We start from the raw sequence: 16,675 nt of genomic DNA, 5'->3' as shown, positions 1-16,675 counted from the left end.
CTACCAGTTATCAAACAACATAATGTAATTCATACAGGAGCTATTGTGCTGCAAACTTTAACCTCTGATATCTCTGCAGTTATTAATGTCATTATCTCAAACCCTGTTTCAGTGTTTAATCGTGTGGAGTTGCTTTTCATCATGGATATGACTTCAGCACTTCTTTCAAAGTGAAATTGAGCAACACAGTTGCCAAAGACACGCCTTGAACTGAAGCACAGGTATTTGAAATGCAGTTAAATTCCCTGTAAAGTGAAGCACATGCTCCATTTAACTTGCCAACCCATGATAGTCTTTACTGCAGCAGTCAATAGGGCTCCATCATGCTAAGCATTTGCATGGTGTCAAAATGCTTTCATTTCTCTAGTTTTCTGACAATTCAAAGCTCTTTTACACTGCATGTCACACCTACACATCCTCACCCATTCACACACTGATGGTGGAGGCTGCTATGTAAAGTGACCATCAGAAGTAACTAATCCTATTCTTAAACCGTTGAAGCAGCGGGAGCAATTTGGGGTTAAGTGTCTTGCCCAAGGCAAGGACCCATTGGACATGTCGCTGGTTTTTTTGCCATACTGAACTAATTTCTCTAATTTTGGTTTGTGGAAGATTCTGCTCACACTCTATTTGAATTACACATTTGAAGGGCCTACAAATGTGTAATTCAAGGAATTCAGAGAAATGTGAAAAAAAAAAAAAATTAATACTTGTGCTAATTCTTGCTTTAAACTTAAGTGTCTAACATTTAGAGAAGTAACCAAACATTACTCCCTCTGCTGTCTCTTGTAATAAGCATGGACATGGTTGTTGTGTTCTTATTATTTGTTTGCCATTTGGTCTTGTTTAGTAATATTTGTTCACTAAGAGTGCAAAATGAGGTGCAACTTTCTGAGCATTGTACAATACATAACACACAATACTTTAACTGGACACACATTGTGTGTAAAATACTGGACTGAATCATTTATGAACATCTTTTAAATAAAGTATGTTGGATGAAGCAAAGTGTGCTTTAAAATGTTTTGAGACCAGAATCATGCTCTTCTCCTTACATTTTTATTGCAAAGTCTCAAGTAAGCTAAGCAGTCTACCCTGCAGTGGCCACCTAACCTATCTTTAGCCCCTGCTGGCAAGTGAATGGAAGTGCCTGACTTATCTTCACTGCTGTCATCGAGGCAGCTAGTATTTTTAGGGGACGGCAGCAGCTGCAAAAGCATTTAACGGTATTCCATGAACAATGACACTTGGGGTGTCTAAGGCCTGAACGACACAGAGATTGGGGAACCACTCTGAGATTTTAAACAAGACGCTGCTGTGGATACTGATGTTCTGAATTCTGTTCTTCAAAGATGAACTGGAGCAAAACTTGGTATCTTTGAGGAGAGCATGTGTTTGAATCTGAAGTCAACTTGGGACATAACTCAGCCTTCTGGAAACTGGCGGCATTGCTTCTTACCTCGAAGAGAGATCGCAAGTGCAGAATGTATGTCGACGGTCGTTCCCTGCGACTGATGCGAGGTAGGTCATGCGAGGGGTACACAGCAGAGCTTCACAAGGGCCAGAGGTCATTCCAATTAAATGAGACAAGTAAACACAGGGGTTAATCTCTTCTCTTTAAACCTCCAGAGGGAATATTGAAGACATTGTTCAAAAGATGGAAATTAAACATCCTGAAATGTAAAAAAAAAAAAAAAAAGTTCATTTAATCAACTTGTAAATTTCATAGAATGTGATGTTTACTTACATGTTATGTCATATTATGTATTAAGTGGCATTCAAACGATGTTCACTTTCAGTTTGTTAGACTTTGATATTTGTGTGTGATTATATTTGAATAACAATTTCAATGTGAGCATCATTAAGATACTGTAATATATGACATTGTCATTATGGTTTTATTATAACTATCCTGATATCAATTTCCTTTACTTACTCCTATACGCCCAATGGACAGTTTTTCATCATGTTGTGTGTTATGACGCTAATCTGATCTTTGTTTTCCTATCGGAGTTACACAGTGAAGTGGAGGCTACATCACACTTCAACTTGACATACTGATATGCAAATGTATTGTTCCTTATTTGATAGATTTGTTTGATTTTTACTCAAGGACTTTTTTTAAATTCAAGACAATATTTAATAAATGGTTAAAAGGGATTATACAGTGTAAAGCAAAAGAGTAAATAAAGTGTAAAGCAAACAACATGTCTAGAACTCTATTTGTGAACATGACAAACTATTTCAGCATCAAATTTAGAAAAGGAACTCCCTGACAGACTTGCCAACAAAGCGTGTGATGGAAGCTCAGCGTATTTTGACTACAAGGTCTCCTGGGTGGGCAGACTGTGATATTAGCCTGTGTTTGTGTGAGCACGCCGGTTTTAAAAGCCTTCTTTGTGATACCTGACACACACTCCCTTGCAAGTCTTTATTTAGGGTGTACTATATTAAGCACTTTCCCATTGAAATACAGCACCAGCTGTAGCGGCTATGTGTTGTGGCTGCTGTTGCAATAGGACATAGGATGTTCCCTTCACACTGCTCGCATGTGTTTTTCTCTCATGCAGACAGATCTAATTCAATTAGACCGAATAATCATACCATCCGTTCGTGCAGCCACACATGCACGTAACGGCTGACTGTTTGAATGGCAGAAGCTTTATGTTGCCATTCCAAAAAATGTGGGAGCTACCTTATTAATGGAAAGTTTATCAGATAATCTGATCATATAAAGGTTGATGAGATTAAACATTTTTGACATTTTGGAACTAATCGCAATTTATCTTTTTTTATTTGTAAATATGATCTGAAACTCTGTTGTTTTATATTAAAATTATCCATGTTGCTTTTTTTTCTTGCGTTTCTTTTTTTTTTGATTTTTTTCCTGCAGAAGTTGGACTGTCTTCCCCAAGTGAATAGCTGATTACACTCCTCGACTGCTGAACCTACGAAGAGGCTGACGAGAAAGCAGCGATGGATGTGTTTGGAGGTGCACCACGTTTCTTGGCCTATCCAAGACCTGTGGTGGTACAAAGCGGAACTGATGCAGTCCTAAAGTGCCAAATTGGAGGGGATCCAAGGCCTGCAGTTATCTGGGAGCGAAACAATGAAAAGATTGACCCACAAGAACGATACCGGGTCTTTGAGGATGGAAATGTTTACAATCTTATTATTTCAGCCGTCACCACTGAGGATAGTGGCCAGTACATTTGCAAAGCAAAGAACAGCATTGGGGAAACGTACGCGGCGGCTACACTCAATGTGGAAGGTGAGGCACAAGAGATGGAGCTAAGAGAAGAAAATAAGCCACGATTCCTCATTAAGCCTCTCTCTACACGTGCTGGTCGAGGGGAAGATGCGGTCTTCTCTTGCAAGCTCTGGGGAAACCCAAGACCCGAGGTTGTCTGGGAAAAAGATGGCAGAAAACTCAATGAAATATTTGAAAGCACACATTTTAGTGTTGGTTACCAGGACGGTGGATGGTTCCAGCTCAAGATCTTTAAGACTCGTGCACCTGATGGAGGTGTATATACATGCAAAGCCAGGAATGAGTACGGGGAAGCTTTAGCTGGAGCTGTGTTGCTCGTTGATGCAGGGCCAGGACACGAGGACGAAGGAAATCGCAATGGCTACACTAATGGCCCCTGGAAAACCCACCAAGGAAAACAAAGAAGTGGGAGGCAAGTGCCTAATCGGCTCAAAGATGACACCATGACCAAGTCAACTAAAGTGAAAATGTTTGCAGTGACAGAGGGCAAACATGCAAAATTCCGCTGCTTTGTGACAGGGAAACCAAAACCAGAGATCATTTGGAGGAAAGATGGCAGACTGATACTGTCTGGAAGGAGGTATTTGTTATACGAGGACAGAGAGGGATACTTTACACTGAAAGTTCTGTACTGTAAGCAGAAGGATAATGGAGTTTATGTTTGTGCTGCTTCAAATACGGCGGGCCAAACCCTCAGTGCTGTACACCTCTCCGTAAAGGGTAAGTCAAGATCAACTTTTGACGTTTCAGGGTTTTTATATGATTACATGTTTAGAATTTAAAGGAGTGAAATGCATGCAGCTGCATCCTGTTCTGGTTCGTGCATTTAGTGACCGAGTGAGTCAGGGTGTGGTGGCTTAGAGTATAGGGTTTCTATCCATTTGACGCTAGCATGATGTCAGTGAGATATATTCAAAGAAGTAGTCTGAGATCATTTATTGGGGTAAGGCCAGAAACAGAAGGTAAAGTACATGGATGTTTTATGGATGTATGGTGCTTCAAAAAAGCCAGATATTTTGTATAATATTCCCCTTATGCATGAAATTAATTTCTCAAATAACATTTTTATAAACATGTCCACCTAAGTTCTTTATTAAACAACAGGTAGTCATCACATATTGTTTTGTATTACTGCAATCTATTTCAAGCTTCAATGAAAACTTAATTTGCTCATTAAAAATCTATATTTTACAGACAAAATCATTATTATTGTCATTATCTTATAACTGAAGTTACAGGGTAGAAAAAGGGTGACCAATGTTTTAAATAAGCAAACAGTATAAATGCTTATTTCATGAGGCAGGTTTATGCTTACTTACGGTTATTTTAAGGATAGTAGGGTTTGAATCATCAGTCAGTTGACTTTATAAAAGTCAAGGTCAGGGAATATAATGAAGCCCTATTTGACACCAGCTTCATTAAAAGCGATTCTAAAATATGAGCCAAGAGATATCTGAACAGACAAAGTTCATCAGCCGGAGGCTGGTGGAAGTTCAACAGCAGTATGATGTCTGCAGAGTCACTTAACTTGTAAAAGGTCCTGGGGGTGGGGGGGGCTTGTCCATGTGATCGAAGTCTTTGCAAAGGGGATTAGATTTCTCACATGGCCCAGAGAAGTCCAAACTCATGGCTCCAAAAGACAATGTTGTATAGTATCTGAAACACAGAAAGTAACACTGATGTATGATTAACTGTCAGTCCTGGCTTGAGGGTAGATTCAGAGTAATAAATAGTTGGTGAACATATTTCAACAGTTGTCTGTGTGATAAACTGGACTTAAAACACCAGTAAGATAAAGAATTAAAGAGCTCTGCACACAGAACTACATAGAGTTCACATTCTCTTGTATACAACTGTCTGGTACTGTCTGCTGGTGTCAGTTACGAACAGTTTATTTTCTATCTAACACGCTGATGTGTTAATGACCTTTCCATTCCTTAACTAAATGGGCCACTTGTCTCATGATTCTGCTCATCTTGTTTGCTTCACTGGAATTTACTGCCAAATATATTTCAATTTACAGTGTTTACTACAAGGACATACATTCACAGGGTAGTATGCCTGTAGACATATATTTGAAAAGTAGAAGTAATGCTACTTATCAACTGCATATACTTAGCAGTAGCTGGTTATGCAACATTAGCTGGTGTTTAAAACTGGTGTTTTTCCTTCTCCTTGGTTTTAGAGCCACCTGTGCGGTTCAAACAGCCCCTCATTGATCTTGAGGTATGGGAACGAGATTTGGCAATTCTTGAGTGTGAAGTTCCAGAGGACTCTGTTTCCATCACATGGTATCTGGAGGATAGACGACTGCAGCCAGGGGCCAAATATGGAATGGAGGAGTGGGGAACAAAACGACGTTTAACTATCCGTGACATCGGAGTGGACGATGACGGGATTTACCTCTGTGAGATGCCTGATGGGGGCAGAAGCATTGCAGAGGTTGCTGTGAAAGGTAAAGACAAGAAAAAAATTTAAAACATGTGCAACGTTTGTAAGAGTATATTCAAACAGATTTACATTATCAAGCCCAAACTTTCCTCTTTTTCCGACACCACACGGCTACAAAGCCTCGGACTAAAAACGTTCACTTATTTTTTTTTTTTTACACTGTCTTGTGACTTTCAAAATTCCACTGGGCCGGTTTGGCACTTGTGTGACACTTCAAATACTGTAGAAATTGCACAGTAAACAAAGTCATAAATAAGAATAACAATGTTGATGTGCATTAAACTATGTCTCAAGTGCTTATTGAAAGCTATCTGTTAAAAGTGTTAATTTGAAAGAAAGAAGTTACCTTAATAAAATTATGGCTCCCTAAATCCAATGAAGAAATGTCGTCGTCCAATTTGCCAACTCTACTGTAGTTTGGCTTTTATTGTGAGGAATCACTGACTTGTGCTTCCTTGCAGGGACAATTTTGCGCAAGCTTCCAAGAAAAGTGGATGTATTGGAAGGCGAAAATGCTGCCTTTTGTGTTGAAGTTGAAAAAGAAGAAATGGACATCCATTGGTACAAAGATGCTATAGAGCTCCGTGAAACACATCAGACCATCCTGAAGTCCTTCGGTCGCACCCACATCTTGGTTTTTGTCAATACAATGCCTCAGGACTCAGGCCTCGTGACTTTCCTCGTAGGCAAATCCAAGACTTCCTCTCAGCTACGAGTGAAAGGTACGGTGTCATTAGTTAAGTTAAAAGTTTAATCCACTATGTTTTAAATTGTTTTAGTAACTCAATTCTTAAAGGGCATAATTTATTCTTCCTGTTTCAGCTGCGAGACATTGTCCACCCAGTTGTCCGGTGAGTGTTCAAATCAACACAGAGCGTGCTAATGCAGCTCTGCTCTCATGGGTTCCTGCTCAGGACTCGCGAAAGAACCCTCCATCTGGATATGTGCTTGAGCGACAGGAAGTGGGCACTGGCTCACAGGAGTGGCTACAGTGTCTGACCACTGACTCTGCAACAGCTGTGGAGATTCTTGGTGACAGCGTGCCATGTGAAGCTGATTATCGATTTCGTATTTGCAGTGTAAACAAATATGGAAAGAGCAGCAATGTTGAGTTCCCCAGGGCTGTTCACTTAGGTACGTTTGGTTTAGTTTAGAAACAACAGTAGACAATCTAGGAAGCCCTGTTTTTTTTTGTTTTGTTTTTTTTACTAAATTCATGAAACTTTTCCATGGCTAACGATACATTTGTTAATAAATTGATTTTCTTTTTCCAGTCCCAGTTACAAGAATACAAGCTCCTCTACAAGACGCATTGGTGCCAGAAGGCCAAGACGCTGTCTTCTCTATTGAGCTCTCAGCTTCAGTTATTGGTACATGGTTCTTAAATGGTACTCAGCTCCAGGAGGATGACCGGTGTTCAATGCGTCGATCAAGGACACACCAGTCTCTTCGAATTCGAGGAGTCCGTGATACAGACAACGGAGCTGAGATTACTTTTATTGCCTACGGCATCCGGGATTCTGCAGCACTTTACATTCAAGGTATGCACATGCATGTAAATGTTCTCATACTGAGTGTCAAAAGAAATTTATTGTGATATGAAACTAACACCTTGTATGGATGACTGACTGGAAATAAATGATGTTTGTAAATTGTTTTTCTTAAATTTGCAGCTCCTCTTGTCAAGTTTTCACCTATGTCAGAAATGGATCGAAACAAATTTGTAGAAATTGGGAACCCCATTGTACTCTACTGCGAGCTGTCAGACCCTGCAGCTCCAGTGCACTGGTACAAGAATGGGGTCGAATTACAAACAATAGAGGGTCTTCATATCCAATCAGAGGGCACCATGAGGAGAATTGTCATCCAATCAGCAGAATTCTCACATTCTGGAGTTTATTGCTGCGATGCCATTGATGATGTCATCCGGTTCAATGTGGAAGTAGAGGGTGAGTGGATTGAGTTTCTTACAATACTGATATCTTCCCAGAGACTAACCATCTTTACCATCAGTGTTTACCCCTTCTTTCTTATCGTCTTTTTTCATGCAAACATATAATTAGTTATCTTTCTAAAGTCTGACTTATTAAAGAACACCTTAACCATCTATTGAAATATCTAAATATCCATAGCCCCACCTGTGAAGTTTTCAGCAATTCCAGATGCTGAAAGGAACAAAACCATCCAAGCAGGCTGTCCCATTGATTTACAATGTGAGCTCTCAGATCCTGCTGCCCAGGTGTACTGGTACAAAGATGGGTCAAAGCTCCATCCTCAAACTGGAGTAGATATTCTAACTGAAGGCTCTGCAAGAAAACTGATTGTCCATTCAGCAGAATATTTCCACTCTGGGTTATATTGCTGCAAGACAAAGGGTGACACCATCTTGTTCAATGTCGACATCAAAGGTGATTTGTTTGACCTTATGTGACTGAAACATTAACAAGCTCTCTTCAACAAAGCAACTAACTCTGTTGACACTCTTGTATGTTGTCTGTTGCCTTCCTTCTTGGCACTCATTAGAAGGGCAACTCAGCTGACACATTTTCTTTGATTGCATTAGAGCATGGTAGCAATGTAGTTGCTAGTAGATTATGAATAATCTTAAGGGCTGGCATGAGGCTGAAATGAGGTTGACATGAGATCTAAATATATCTATAGCTCCACCTGTGAAGTTCTCAGCAATTCCTGAAGAAATGAGGACCAAATCGATCGAAGCAGGGTGCCCGATTGTACTCCAGTGTGTGCTGTCGGATCCCGAGGCCCCCGTTTGCTGGTTCAAGGAGGACAGCCAGCTTATTTCAAATTCTGGAATAGAAATCAACTCAGAGGGCAACAACAGGATATTAGTGGTTCAGTCTGCAGAGCTGTCCCACTCTGGTGTATACAGATGCACCACACGCGATGATACCGTGGAGTTTCATGTGGAGATCAAAGGTGACTTTACACTTTTTATCTTGTTCGTTAATAGAGTAACCCTACATCTTCTTTATAGATGCGACTAATAATCCCTGCTTCTACTGAATGTGGTTTGAAGGACTGTTTTATGCGCATAACCTTTAAGAACTTTTAATGCCCCTATATATTTTATAACTTCTTGTTTTTTGCCTTGGATTCTAAGTCTCCAAACCCCTTTTCATGTTACGCTCAGCAGTTTCTATCTCTGTACCATATTCCTGTCCATAGACTTGACTTTATATAGTTTTCCTGAATTTCCAATGCTAGCACAACCAGTGACATACTCGACTTCCTTTGATGTTGAGAGAACCCAGTCACTTGAAGTGGGCAAGCTTTTGGAGCTGAAATGTGAGGTTGCAGAATCCACTGTGCCTGTCAGCTGGTATAAAGATGGCGTAAAGCTCTTTCCTCAAAATGGTTGGGATATTCAGAGTAATGGCACATTGAGGAAACTCATTATCCCATCTGCTGAGCTTTTGCACTCAGGGCTATACAGCTGCCAAACCTCTGATGACACTATCCACTTCACTGTCGATATCAAAGGTGATTTTTATTCTAATTTGCTGAATCTTAGAGCAAATCCTAGAGCTTCTTAGAGACTAGTGAAACTAATATTTACAAATATGCATATTCGTCTGTCTGTGTTCAGGTGTTTTTTTGTGTGATGTTGTTACTTAAACCATGGTCAAATTAATCTCAACTGACAAAAGGAATATTTCTGTGTGATCGTTGAAAATAAATCCTCCCTGAATTTGGTCAAATGAAAACTTAAGGTTTTCTGTTTGGTAGAGCAAAATCTATAACCCAAAAATAAGACTGTAATTGTGCCCTGTCAAGACCACAATTATAATATTAATCATCATCTTTAGCTCCAACGTTGCTGTTGTCGCCCTTGCCCTCGCCAGAGGATGCGGAGACGCAGTCACTTGAAGCACCCTGCCCAACTGCATCAACATGTGAAACCTCAGAACCTGCTTTCCAGGTGTCACAACAGAGGGACAAAGAACATGATTCAAACAGAGAGCCTGAAAGGGAAGGCATCGAGAAGACCCTTGTTATCGAACCTACTCATCCGTCAAACTCTGGAGCATACTACTGTGCAACAGCAGATGATGTTGCCCAATTAATAGTAAAAACACAAGGTGATTCTTTTGGTAAATGTGATTAATTCTAGTTATCACTAACTATTTATGCAGCTTTTGTCCGTCTTCTATTTGTTCCTAGGATGAACTAATATGTCTGAAGGTTGTGACATCTTTTTTTAAGTCAGTTTTCCTGAATTCGGGGTAATGCACGTTCACATTTTGCTTCCAATGATTGTCTGTAGTGCCAGCTCAAACATATCTGATTGGTCCTGATGTTGAGAAGTCTGCTGAAGCCCACTGCCCAATTGTTCAGCAATTTGAGATTTCCGATCCCGTTGCCAAAGCCTGCTGGTACAAAGATGGAACGCAGATCTACCCAAAAAGGGAAGCTGACTGTGAATTACAGAGCATCAGCAAAGCTTTGCCCCTTCAGTCACATGAAATGTCTGATGATGGGACGTTCGGCTGTGGATCATCTGGGGATGCACAGCTAGTTGCAGACAAGAAAGGTGGTGTTCCACATCGTACCTGCACAAATAATAATGAAGTATTTAGTTTCAAACATGCAGCTTTCACCTAGCTCATTGTTTTCTTTTTGGCTTTGTCCAAACAGCAGAGCAGTGTCACTTTGGTAACAAGATTGGTGAGATTACTGATGAATCTGCCCAATACACTCTTGATGTCAAAGGTGATTTGATATATTTTGATACATCAGTCATCCATGTTAACCCAGCATATAATGCCAATAACAGCAGTGGCACATTTTACCATTGGCCCAATCATCAAAGGCATCTCTACTTTTTTCTTTAGAAAATTGCTGTCATGTCATTTTGATTTCTGATTTCATGTAATCTTTTGCAGTTCTTGGCTCTTAATACATCATGTGGATGTTAATAGCTAAATAGCTGCTCTTCATACTAACATAAATGTTGTGTTTGTCAAATAATTCTTCATTTTAACAGCCATCTTTGCTTGTAACAAGCAGCTTGCAAGTCTTGAAGTCCATCTTATATCTTGTTTCATCGGCAGATCCTCTCATTCATTTTGCTCCCCCAAACATCTCCTCTTGCAATGACAACGAACTCTTATCAAAATGAAGAAAATGTACTTTTAGGTTTTTGGAGTGGTAGATGACAAGCTGATGGTAGAACGCATTAGGAGTCAGCTGAAGGGGGAAACATAGGAGCTCAATCTCAGACCAAGACTGGTCGATCTTCTTGTTTGTCTTTGCAATGAAATATCCCATAACTTCATGCTAACCCACACTGATGTGAAATTCTGTTGTGAGAAGAATTATTGAGACCAACAACCCACTGAAAACCTTTCTCTGTGTACATCACAATGCTTATAGCGACAACGCCAAGGCTCTCTTCTGACCAAGAACAGAGGTCAACTGAAGACGCTTCTGCTGTCGGCATTGACTGCATATTGGCCAAATGTAACACTGGCATCTCAGGTGGCAAGACAGAAGATACAAAGACATATGAAGAACATTCCGGTTATATACCAACTTCTCAATCAACAAATAAATATACAAACTGGATTACAACTAAACAGCAAAAGGATCTCCCACACATTCAACCAAAACACGATGCTCAATCTCCAGTTAGCTCTAACTCCATAAAGCCGTCAATTACGCAATCGGCCACATTCTGCCACACTGAAAAGCCTGCAGAATATAACCGTGAGGAGTGTATTCACTATGTACGGACTGCAGCAGCCCCATCAAAGGAGCTTGGTCTTTCTTTGGAGACAGTCTTCCAGACAGACGAGTTCTGTAATTTTCAAAAAACTGCACCTGCTGAATCGGAGATATCTACTATTGAGACTCTTACTGGCCAACCAGAGGAGCTACATAGTTCAATACAGACACCAGCAGCTAACGCAGAGCGAGGTGACACCAAACAGACTTCAGCTGCCCATTTAGAGCACCTATGTAACCAGCTAAAGATTTCAAAAGTCACGTCAGATTGTCATTTTCCCAAAACTGCAACTGTGTTGATGGAGGAATCCTCTAAATCCTCACATACTGCGACTGTCCAATCAGAGGGGCCCTATACCTCCTTGTATACTGCAACTTTCCAATCAGAAGACTGTTTAAAATCTTCACAGACTGCATTTGTCCAATCAGATGCATTTTGTAGCCCCATAGAGACTTCCGCTGTCTTGTCAGAGAGACTTCTTGATTGCTTACCAACTGAAGGTATCCAAGAGGAGCCTGGTGACTCATTGTATACGGCAGCTGTAAAATCAGAGGAGTTAAAAAGGCACCTACTGACCTCAGAAGTCCAGCCAGGAAGGATTGGTAACTTTTCGAAACCTGCATCTCTGCAAACATTGGATTTGTGTAACTCTAAAAAGACTAAAGCTGTCCAATATGGAGAACATTACAACTTGCAACAGCCAGCATATGTCAGATGTGACAACCTCCAACTCCGAAAACAAGCACCATCCAACCATTCACAGATGCTGTGCCAGTCGATACAGCCTGAAACAGTCCAAGCAGGGTGTCTTCCCATCACCAAGGCCACAGAATGCCAAGCAGAAAGCCCAATTTACTCTGTGCAAAGTTCATCTATCCAGGTGGCAGAGCCTTACTATGTAAAGAAGACATCTACTGTCCAATCAGAAGAGCTCTATCTATCAAGGACAAATGACAGTCACTGGAGTGACCATGTCACTGCAAATAAGGTGGCTGTTGAAGGTGATTTAAATGGTCAGCATTATCAAACAAAAATGGTCAGGCACAATTTTCGAATTTGGTAAAATGAAGAGATTGCTCTTTGCAATCTTTGAGTGATGCCAATTTCTACATTTATTTGCTTAATTTTGTTGTACTAAAACTACTTCAGTGGCCAGTGTAAAATCTTTGAGCTTGGATGGTCTTTTGATGAAAAAAAAAGGGGGAAAAGAATAAATAAAGAGTCTCAAATCCTAACTTGAATGCCTAGTTATCTCAAATCTAACCAAAGTTAGCCCCTGTGAAATTACTAATAACTTAAATATTATCTTAAAAAGGACTTATTTTAACTCTTAGAGATTACTGGCATGACTAATCTTGTTTTGTGATTTTGTATTTGCTGTTTGAAAGCATATTTTGTGATCCAGACAGTAATAGTGATGCAACTTTCTCTTAATGTTACCATAAATCCCCAGCTTCACCCGTGAGAATTACAACACTTTGTGTGGCTGAGAGGAACAAGTCTGTTGAAGTTGGTGAATCCATAGTCCTGCAATGTGAGATATCAGATCCTAATGCTCAAGTAACTTGGTACAAGGACGGAATAAAACTACCTGAAGCAGCTGGGCAAGATATGCTGGCAGAGGGCTCTATAAGGACACTGGCTTTCCAGTCAGCGATGATGTCTCATGCAGGGATTTACATCTGCAAGACAACAGATGATGCTATGCAGTTTCATGTGGATGTTAAAGGTGAAAACATGCTATTTTTATCCTGTTTTGCACATCGATTTTACAAAGCGTAAATACTCTCTAAATGCTCATAAAGATTGATCGGTGTCTTTCTAAACAGTAACCTATACAGTGTCCTGTTCCTTGTATCTTTAAAATAATTATAGGCTCTATGACATTTGGACTTTAAGATGCTTTCTTAGGGACTAACTGAAAGAATACATTTGGCATGAAATCTCTTCATAGTAAGCTATCCTTTTGTATTTGTTGTTCTTTGTGCATTTTGCACATTAAATACATCTACCTACCAATCCTGTCACAACTGGGTCCCAAGCTAACAGTTTAATAAGTAAGCAAAGTTAAGACCTTACCTCAACCACAGGATATATGTTGCACCAGTATGTAAGACGTGGTGTGTTTTGGGGGCTCTCCCAGAGGAAAAAAAGCAGTGACATTGTCTTCCTTTGTGAAGAGTTCCATTGCATTCAGCTGAGTCCACAGTGTGATCTTTATGTGCAGCTGTACAGCTCTTTCTAATAACATCCCTTTGCCATGTGGAGTTTCAATATCTGTTAGCTTGAGCAGTACGGACTAATGGCCCACAATCCACTCTGTCCACCTCCACTGTTTTGAGATGTTTTAATCATACCAGCACTGCACGAGGTTAATTTACTTCATACCAACATTTTTCCCTCATGCTTGATTGTGATTTAATAAGGGAGAAAAGCCGTTTAAAAGTGGTTGGTTTCTCATTGTAATGCCTTCAACTTAGTTAAGTTATACTCCAGTGCATGATCGATATTCAAAAACAAAACTAAAGATGTAAAACAAAGTCTGAATCAGGAAAACGTTATGCTTTTATTCATCTAACCTATAGATTTATTGATTCATCAAACTTGTGGCACAAAGTTAATTTTGTGCATTTTTTCATTTTTAGGGCCTGAGAATCTTTCAATTTCAGGTTAGAATAACAAAACATATTTCAATCATTTAGTAGATGCTAAGAGCTTAAATTTCAGCTTTTACTTCCTTCTTTTGGTATGTTTTATTAACAAATTCTGTTTTACATTTAATCTTGTAGCACCACTTCTGAAGTTTTCAGCTTTAACAGAGGCTGACCAGAAACAGACAGTCATGGCGGGCTGTCCCATTGCTCTGCAGTGTGAGCTGTCAGACCCGACTGGACAAGTCAGTTGGTACAAGGATGGAACACAGCTCCTACCTCAGAGTGGAGTAGACATCCAGTCAGAAGGAAGTGTGAGGAGTCTAGTTGTCCCATCAGCAGAGAGGGCCCACACTGGCATATACCGTTGTGAGTCTAAGGATGATGACATCCAGTTTGCTGTTGAAGTCAAAGGTGATTCTTAGAAAATCTGTCGAGCTTTCATCGTCAACTAACTTTAACAGTGAGAAATGAGGTCATCTTTGTGACCGAAATAAATCTGCTTGGCCGATTTGGGGAACTAATCCAAAAAATGTAAGCAACATATTCACACCAACATAATAACTCAGCTGTTAATGACATTAATTCATGTTCAGTTTAGATTCAATGGTCATAAACTTCCTAACTTTGAAAATGTGTGGAAATCTTTGCTCTAATATTGTGTTCAACATGCAACTTCACTATGCAGCCTCTTCTTATGCATGACTCACATCTCTAACACACACATGGAAATAACGTGTGTGATGTAGGGAAGTGGTTCTCAACTGGTGGCTTAGGACCCACAGTGGGTTGTGGAGCTGTTTTCAGTGGGTTGCCAATCAGGTTTGTTTTGTTGTGTCTCTTTGTTCTGTCATGTTTTGTTGTGTCTGAAGTCCAATCTGCAATATTATTCATTCAGTAAATCTGCTTGCTTGAAAAATACGAGAAATCTGGGTCGCGGTTTCTCATTGGGGAGTTTGCTGGTGGGTCCTTGGGCTGGACCAGTTGAGATCCATTGATATAGGGCACGAATAGAACACAGCTTCTTTGCCATAAATAAACTGTCTGTGCTCATTCAACACTTCTTAAATGGTGGACTTTAACTTTGATAACTCTTGATTCTTGCTCTCTTTCATCTGATGTTTAGTCAGTGTGGAGGTCCTTGTTGTGTTTGTTTTTGTGTTGCGTTTCATACTTAATCTTGATTAAATGTACATTATGTTTAACGAGTGCAAGAAATGTTTGAGGTTTATTAAGACACCCCTGTTTGCAATATCTGAAACCTATAGCACTACCTGTGAAGTTCTCGGAGCTTCAGGACAGTCACAGGAACACGTGTGTGGAAGAAGGCTGTCCCATTGTCCTCAGCTGTGAACTCTCTCGTGACCCTTCTGCTCATGTTGAATGGTACAAGGATGGAATCAAGCTCCTACCACAGAACGATATGGAAACACAGTCAGATGGTCTAACAAGGACACTCCTCGTCAATTCTGCTCAACACATGCATGGTGGCACCTATGAATGTTCCACATCAGATGACACCATCACGTTTAAAGTGGATGTAAAAGGTGATATTCTATCTTGACTCCTAACAATCTCCTAAACATACGACTGTCTTAGTCTATAGTGAGTGATTTGTTTTGTCTTGAATGTCCATGAGAGCATGTTATGACTGAACAAAGTTTTGTCCACTGTGTGAATTCCTCTCTTATCCCAAACCCCTGTTGTTCCTTTCTCTTAGGCCGATCGCCAAAGATCATGCCAGTCTCACTGTCAGAAAAAAACAAGTTGATTACAGTTGGTTGTCCAATTATCCTGCAGTGTGAGGTCTCAGACCCTGCTTCCCAGGTTTCCTGGTTTAAAGATGAGGTGGAGGTTTTTTGCAAAACTGGCCTTGACATGAAACGAGACGGCAGCGTGAGGAAGTTAATGATTCATTCTGCTAAGGTCTCAGACGCTGGCCTCTACAGCTGTCGGCTTGCTGATGATGTTGTGACGTTCCATGTGGGTGTTGAAGGTGATTTGCTTTTATTCAGTATATCATTGTGTTACAGGTTTGAGACAAACATTTAAGGATCCTCTTTATCACCCTTATCTCTACTCTTATTTACCCAATTATGTTTACCAATCTAAAAAAAGAAATCTGCAGATACTTGCACCTAACGTGCTAAAAACGTGCTAAAACAACCACAACAAAAACAGAATATGAAGACTTGTCATTTGATATTTGACAGTTTAAATCTTGTAATACCCCCACAGCTACTCCTGTGAAGTTTTCCACACTTCCAGAGATCGCAAGAAACAAATTTTCTGAAACAGGCTGCCCAATTAAGCTGCAGTGTGAAGTCTCAGAGCCAACTGCCCAAGTCTATTGGGCCAAGGATGGAGAACAGCTACCTCCAGAAAGTGAATATGAAACCCAAACCAAAGACAAACTGAGAGCGCTGATAATTCAATCAGCAGAAGTCAGACACTCTGGGGCGTACAGCTGTGAGGCTGCAGATGACCGTATTGAATTCAAGGTGGATGTTGCAGGTGATCTACGTATTTTGAGCTTCGTCATATTTACTAAAGTTT

At 40.2% G+C, this 16,675-nt stretch overlaps 2 protein-coding genes across 13 annotated transcripts in view; one reads left to right on the top strand and one right to left on the bottom strand.

Moving 5' to 3' along the window:
- LOC306833219 (uncharacterized protein) overlaps nt 1–16,675 on the bottom strand; it is a gene marked incomplete at its 3' end in the record, with an annotated part of 33,011 nt that overhangs the window by 3,078 nt on the left and 13,258 nt on the right. Inside the window, exons 1-4 of one of the 4 annotated variants that reach the window (XM_079358344.1) lie at nt 14,399–14,489; nt 5,675–5,717; nt 4,875–4,927; nt 1,460–1,550 (exon numbers count right to left, since the gene is read on the bottom strand). In XM_079358344.1, coding sequence (XP_079214470.1) covers nt 1,460–1,550; nt 4,875–4,927; nt 5,675–5,706 — 176 coding nt within the window. In that variant the 5' untranslated portion in view covers nt 5,707–5,717; nt 14,399–14,489. Of the gene's footprint in view, nt 1–1,300; nt 1,551–4,874; nt 4,928–5,674; nt 5,718–10,213; nt 10,294–14,398; nt 14,519–15,393; nt 15,528–16,675 lie in introns of those variants that run through there. The other 3 variants (XM_079358343.1, XM_079358342.1, XR_013780319.1) reach the window with 3 other exon arrangements.
- The window catches only part of obsl1b (obscurin like cytoskeletal adaptor 1b), a 33,011-nt gene continuing 17,715 nt past the window's right edge, over nt 1,380–16,675 (top strand). The window contains exons 1-20 of one of the 9 annotated variants that reach the window (XM_079358330.1): nt 1,380–1,521; nt 2,894–3,991; nt 5,457–5,726; nt 6,184–6,444; nt 6,545–6,856; nt 6,997–7,263; nt 7,396–7,671; nt 7,855–8,130; nt 8,384–8,659; nt 8,948–9,223; nt 9,550–9,822; nt 10,008–10,274; nt 10,379–10,453; nt 11,117–12,481; nt 12,922–13,197; nt 14,114–14,137; nt 14,258–14,533; nt 15,388–15,666; nt 15,840–16,115; nt 16,358–16,633. In XM_079358330.1, coding sequence (XP_079214456.1) covers nt 2,977–3,991; nt 5,457–5,726; nt 6,184–6,444; nt 6,545–6,856; nt 6,997–7,263; nt 7,396–7,671; nt 7,855–8,130; nt 8,384–8,659; nt 8,948–9,223; nt 9,550–9,822; nt 10,008–10,274; nt 10,379–10,453; nt 11,117–12,481; nt 12,922–13,197; nt 14,114–14,137; nt 14,258–14,533; nt 15,388–15,666; nt 15,840–16,115; nt 16,358–16,633 — 6,616 coding nt within the window. In that variant the 5' untranslated portion in view covers nt 1,380–1,521; nt 2,894–2,976. Of the gene's footprint in view, nt 1,522–1,546; nt 3,992–5,456; nt 5,727–6,183; nt 6,445–6,544; nt 6,857–6,996; nt 7,264–7,395; nt 7,672–7,854; nt 8,131–8,383; nt 8,660–8,947; nt 9,224–9,549; nt 9,823–10,007; nt 10,275–10,378; nt 10,454–11,116; nt 12,482–12,921; nt 13,198–14,113; nt 14,138–14,257; nt 14,534–15,387; nt 15,667–15,839; nt 16,116–16,357; nt 16,634–16,675 lie in introns of those variants that run through there. The other 8 variants (XM_079358331.1, XM_079358332.1, XM_079358333.1 and 5 more) reach the window with 8 other exon arrangements.

This window comes from Symphodus melops (assembly GCF_947650265.1).
Source record: "Symphodus melops genome assembly, chromosome: 12".
Classification (NCBI taxonomy): Eukaryota; Metazoa; Chordata; class Actinopteri; order Labriformes; family Labridae; genus Symphodus; species Symphodus melops.
This window is presented reverse-complemented; position numbering and strand designations above follow the sequence as displayed.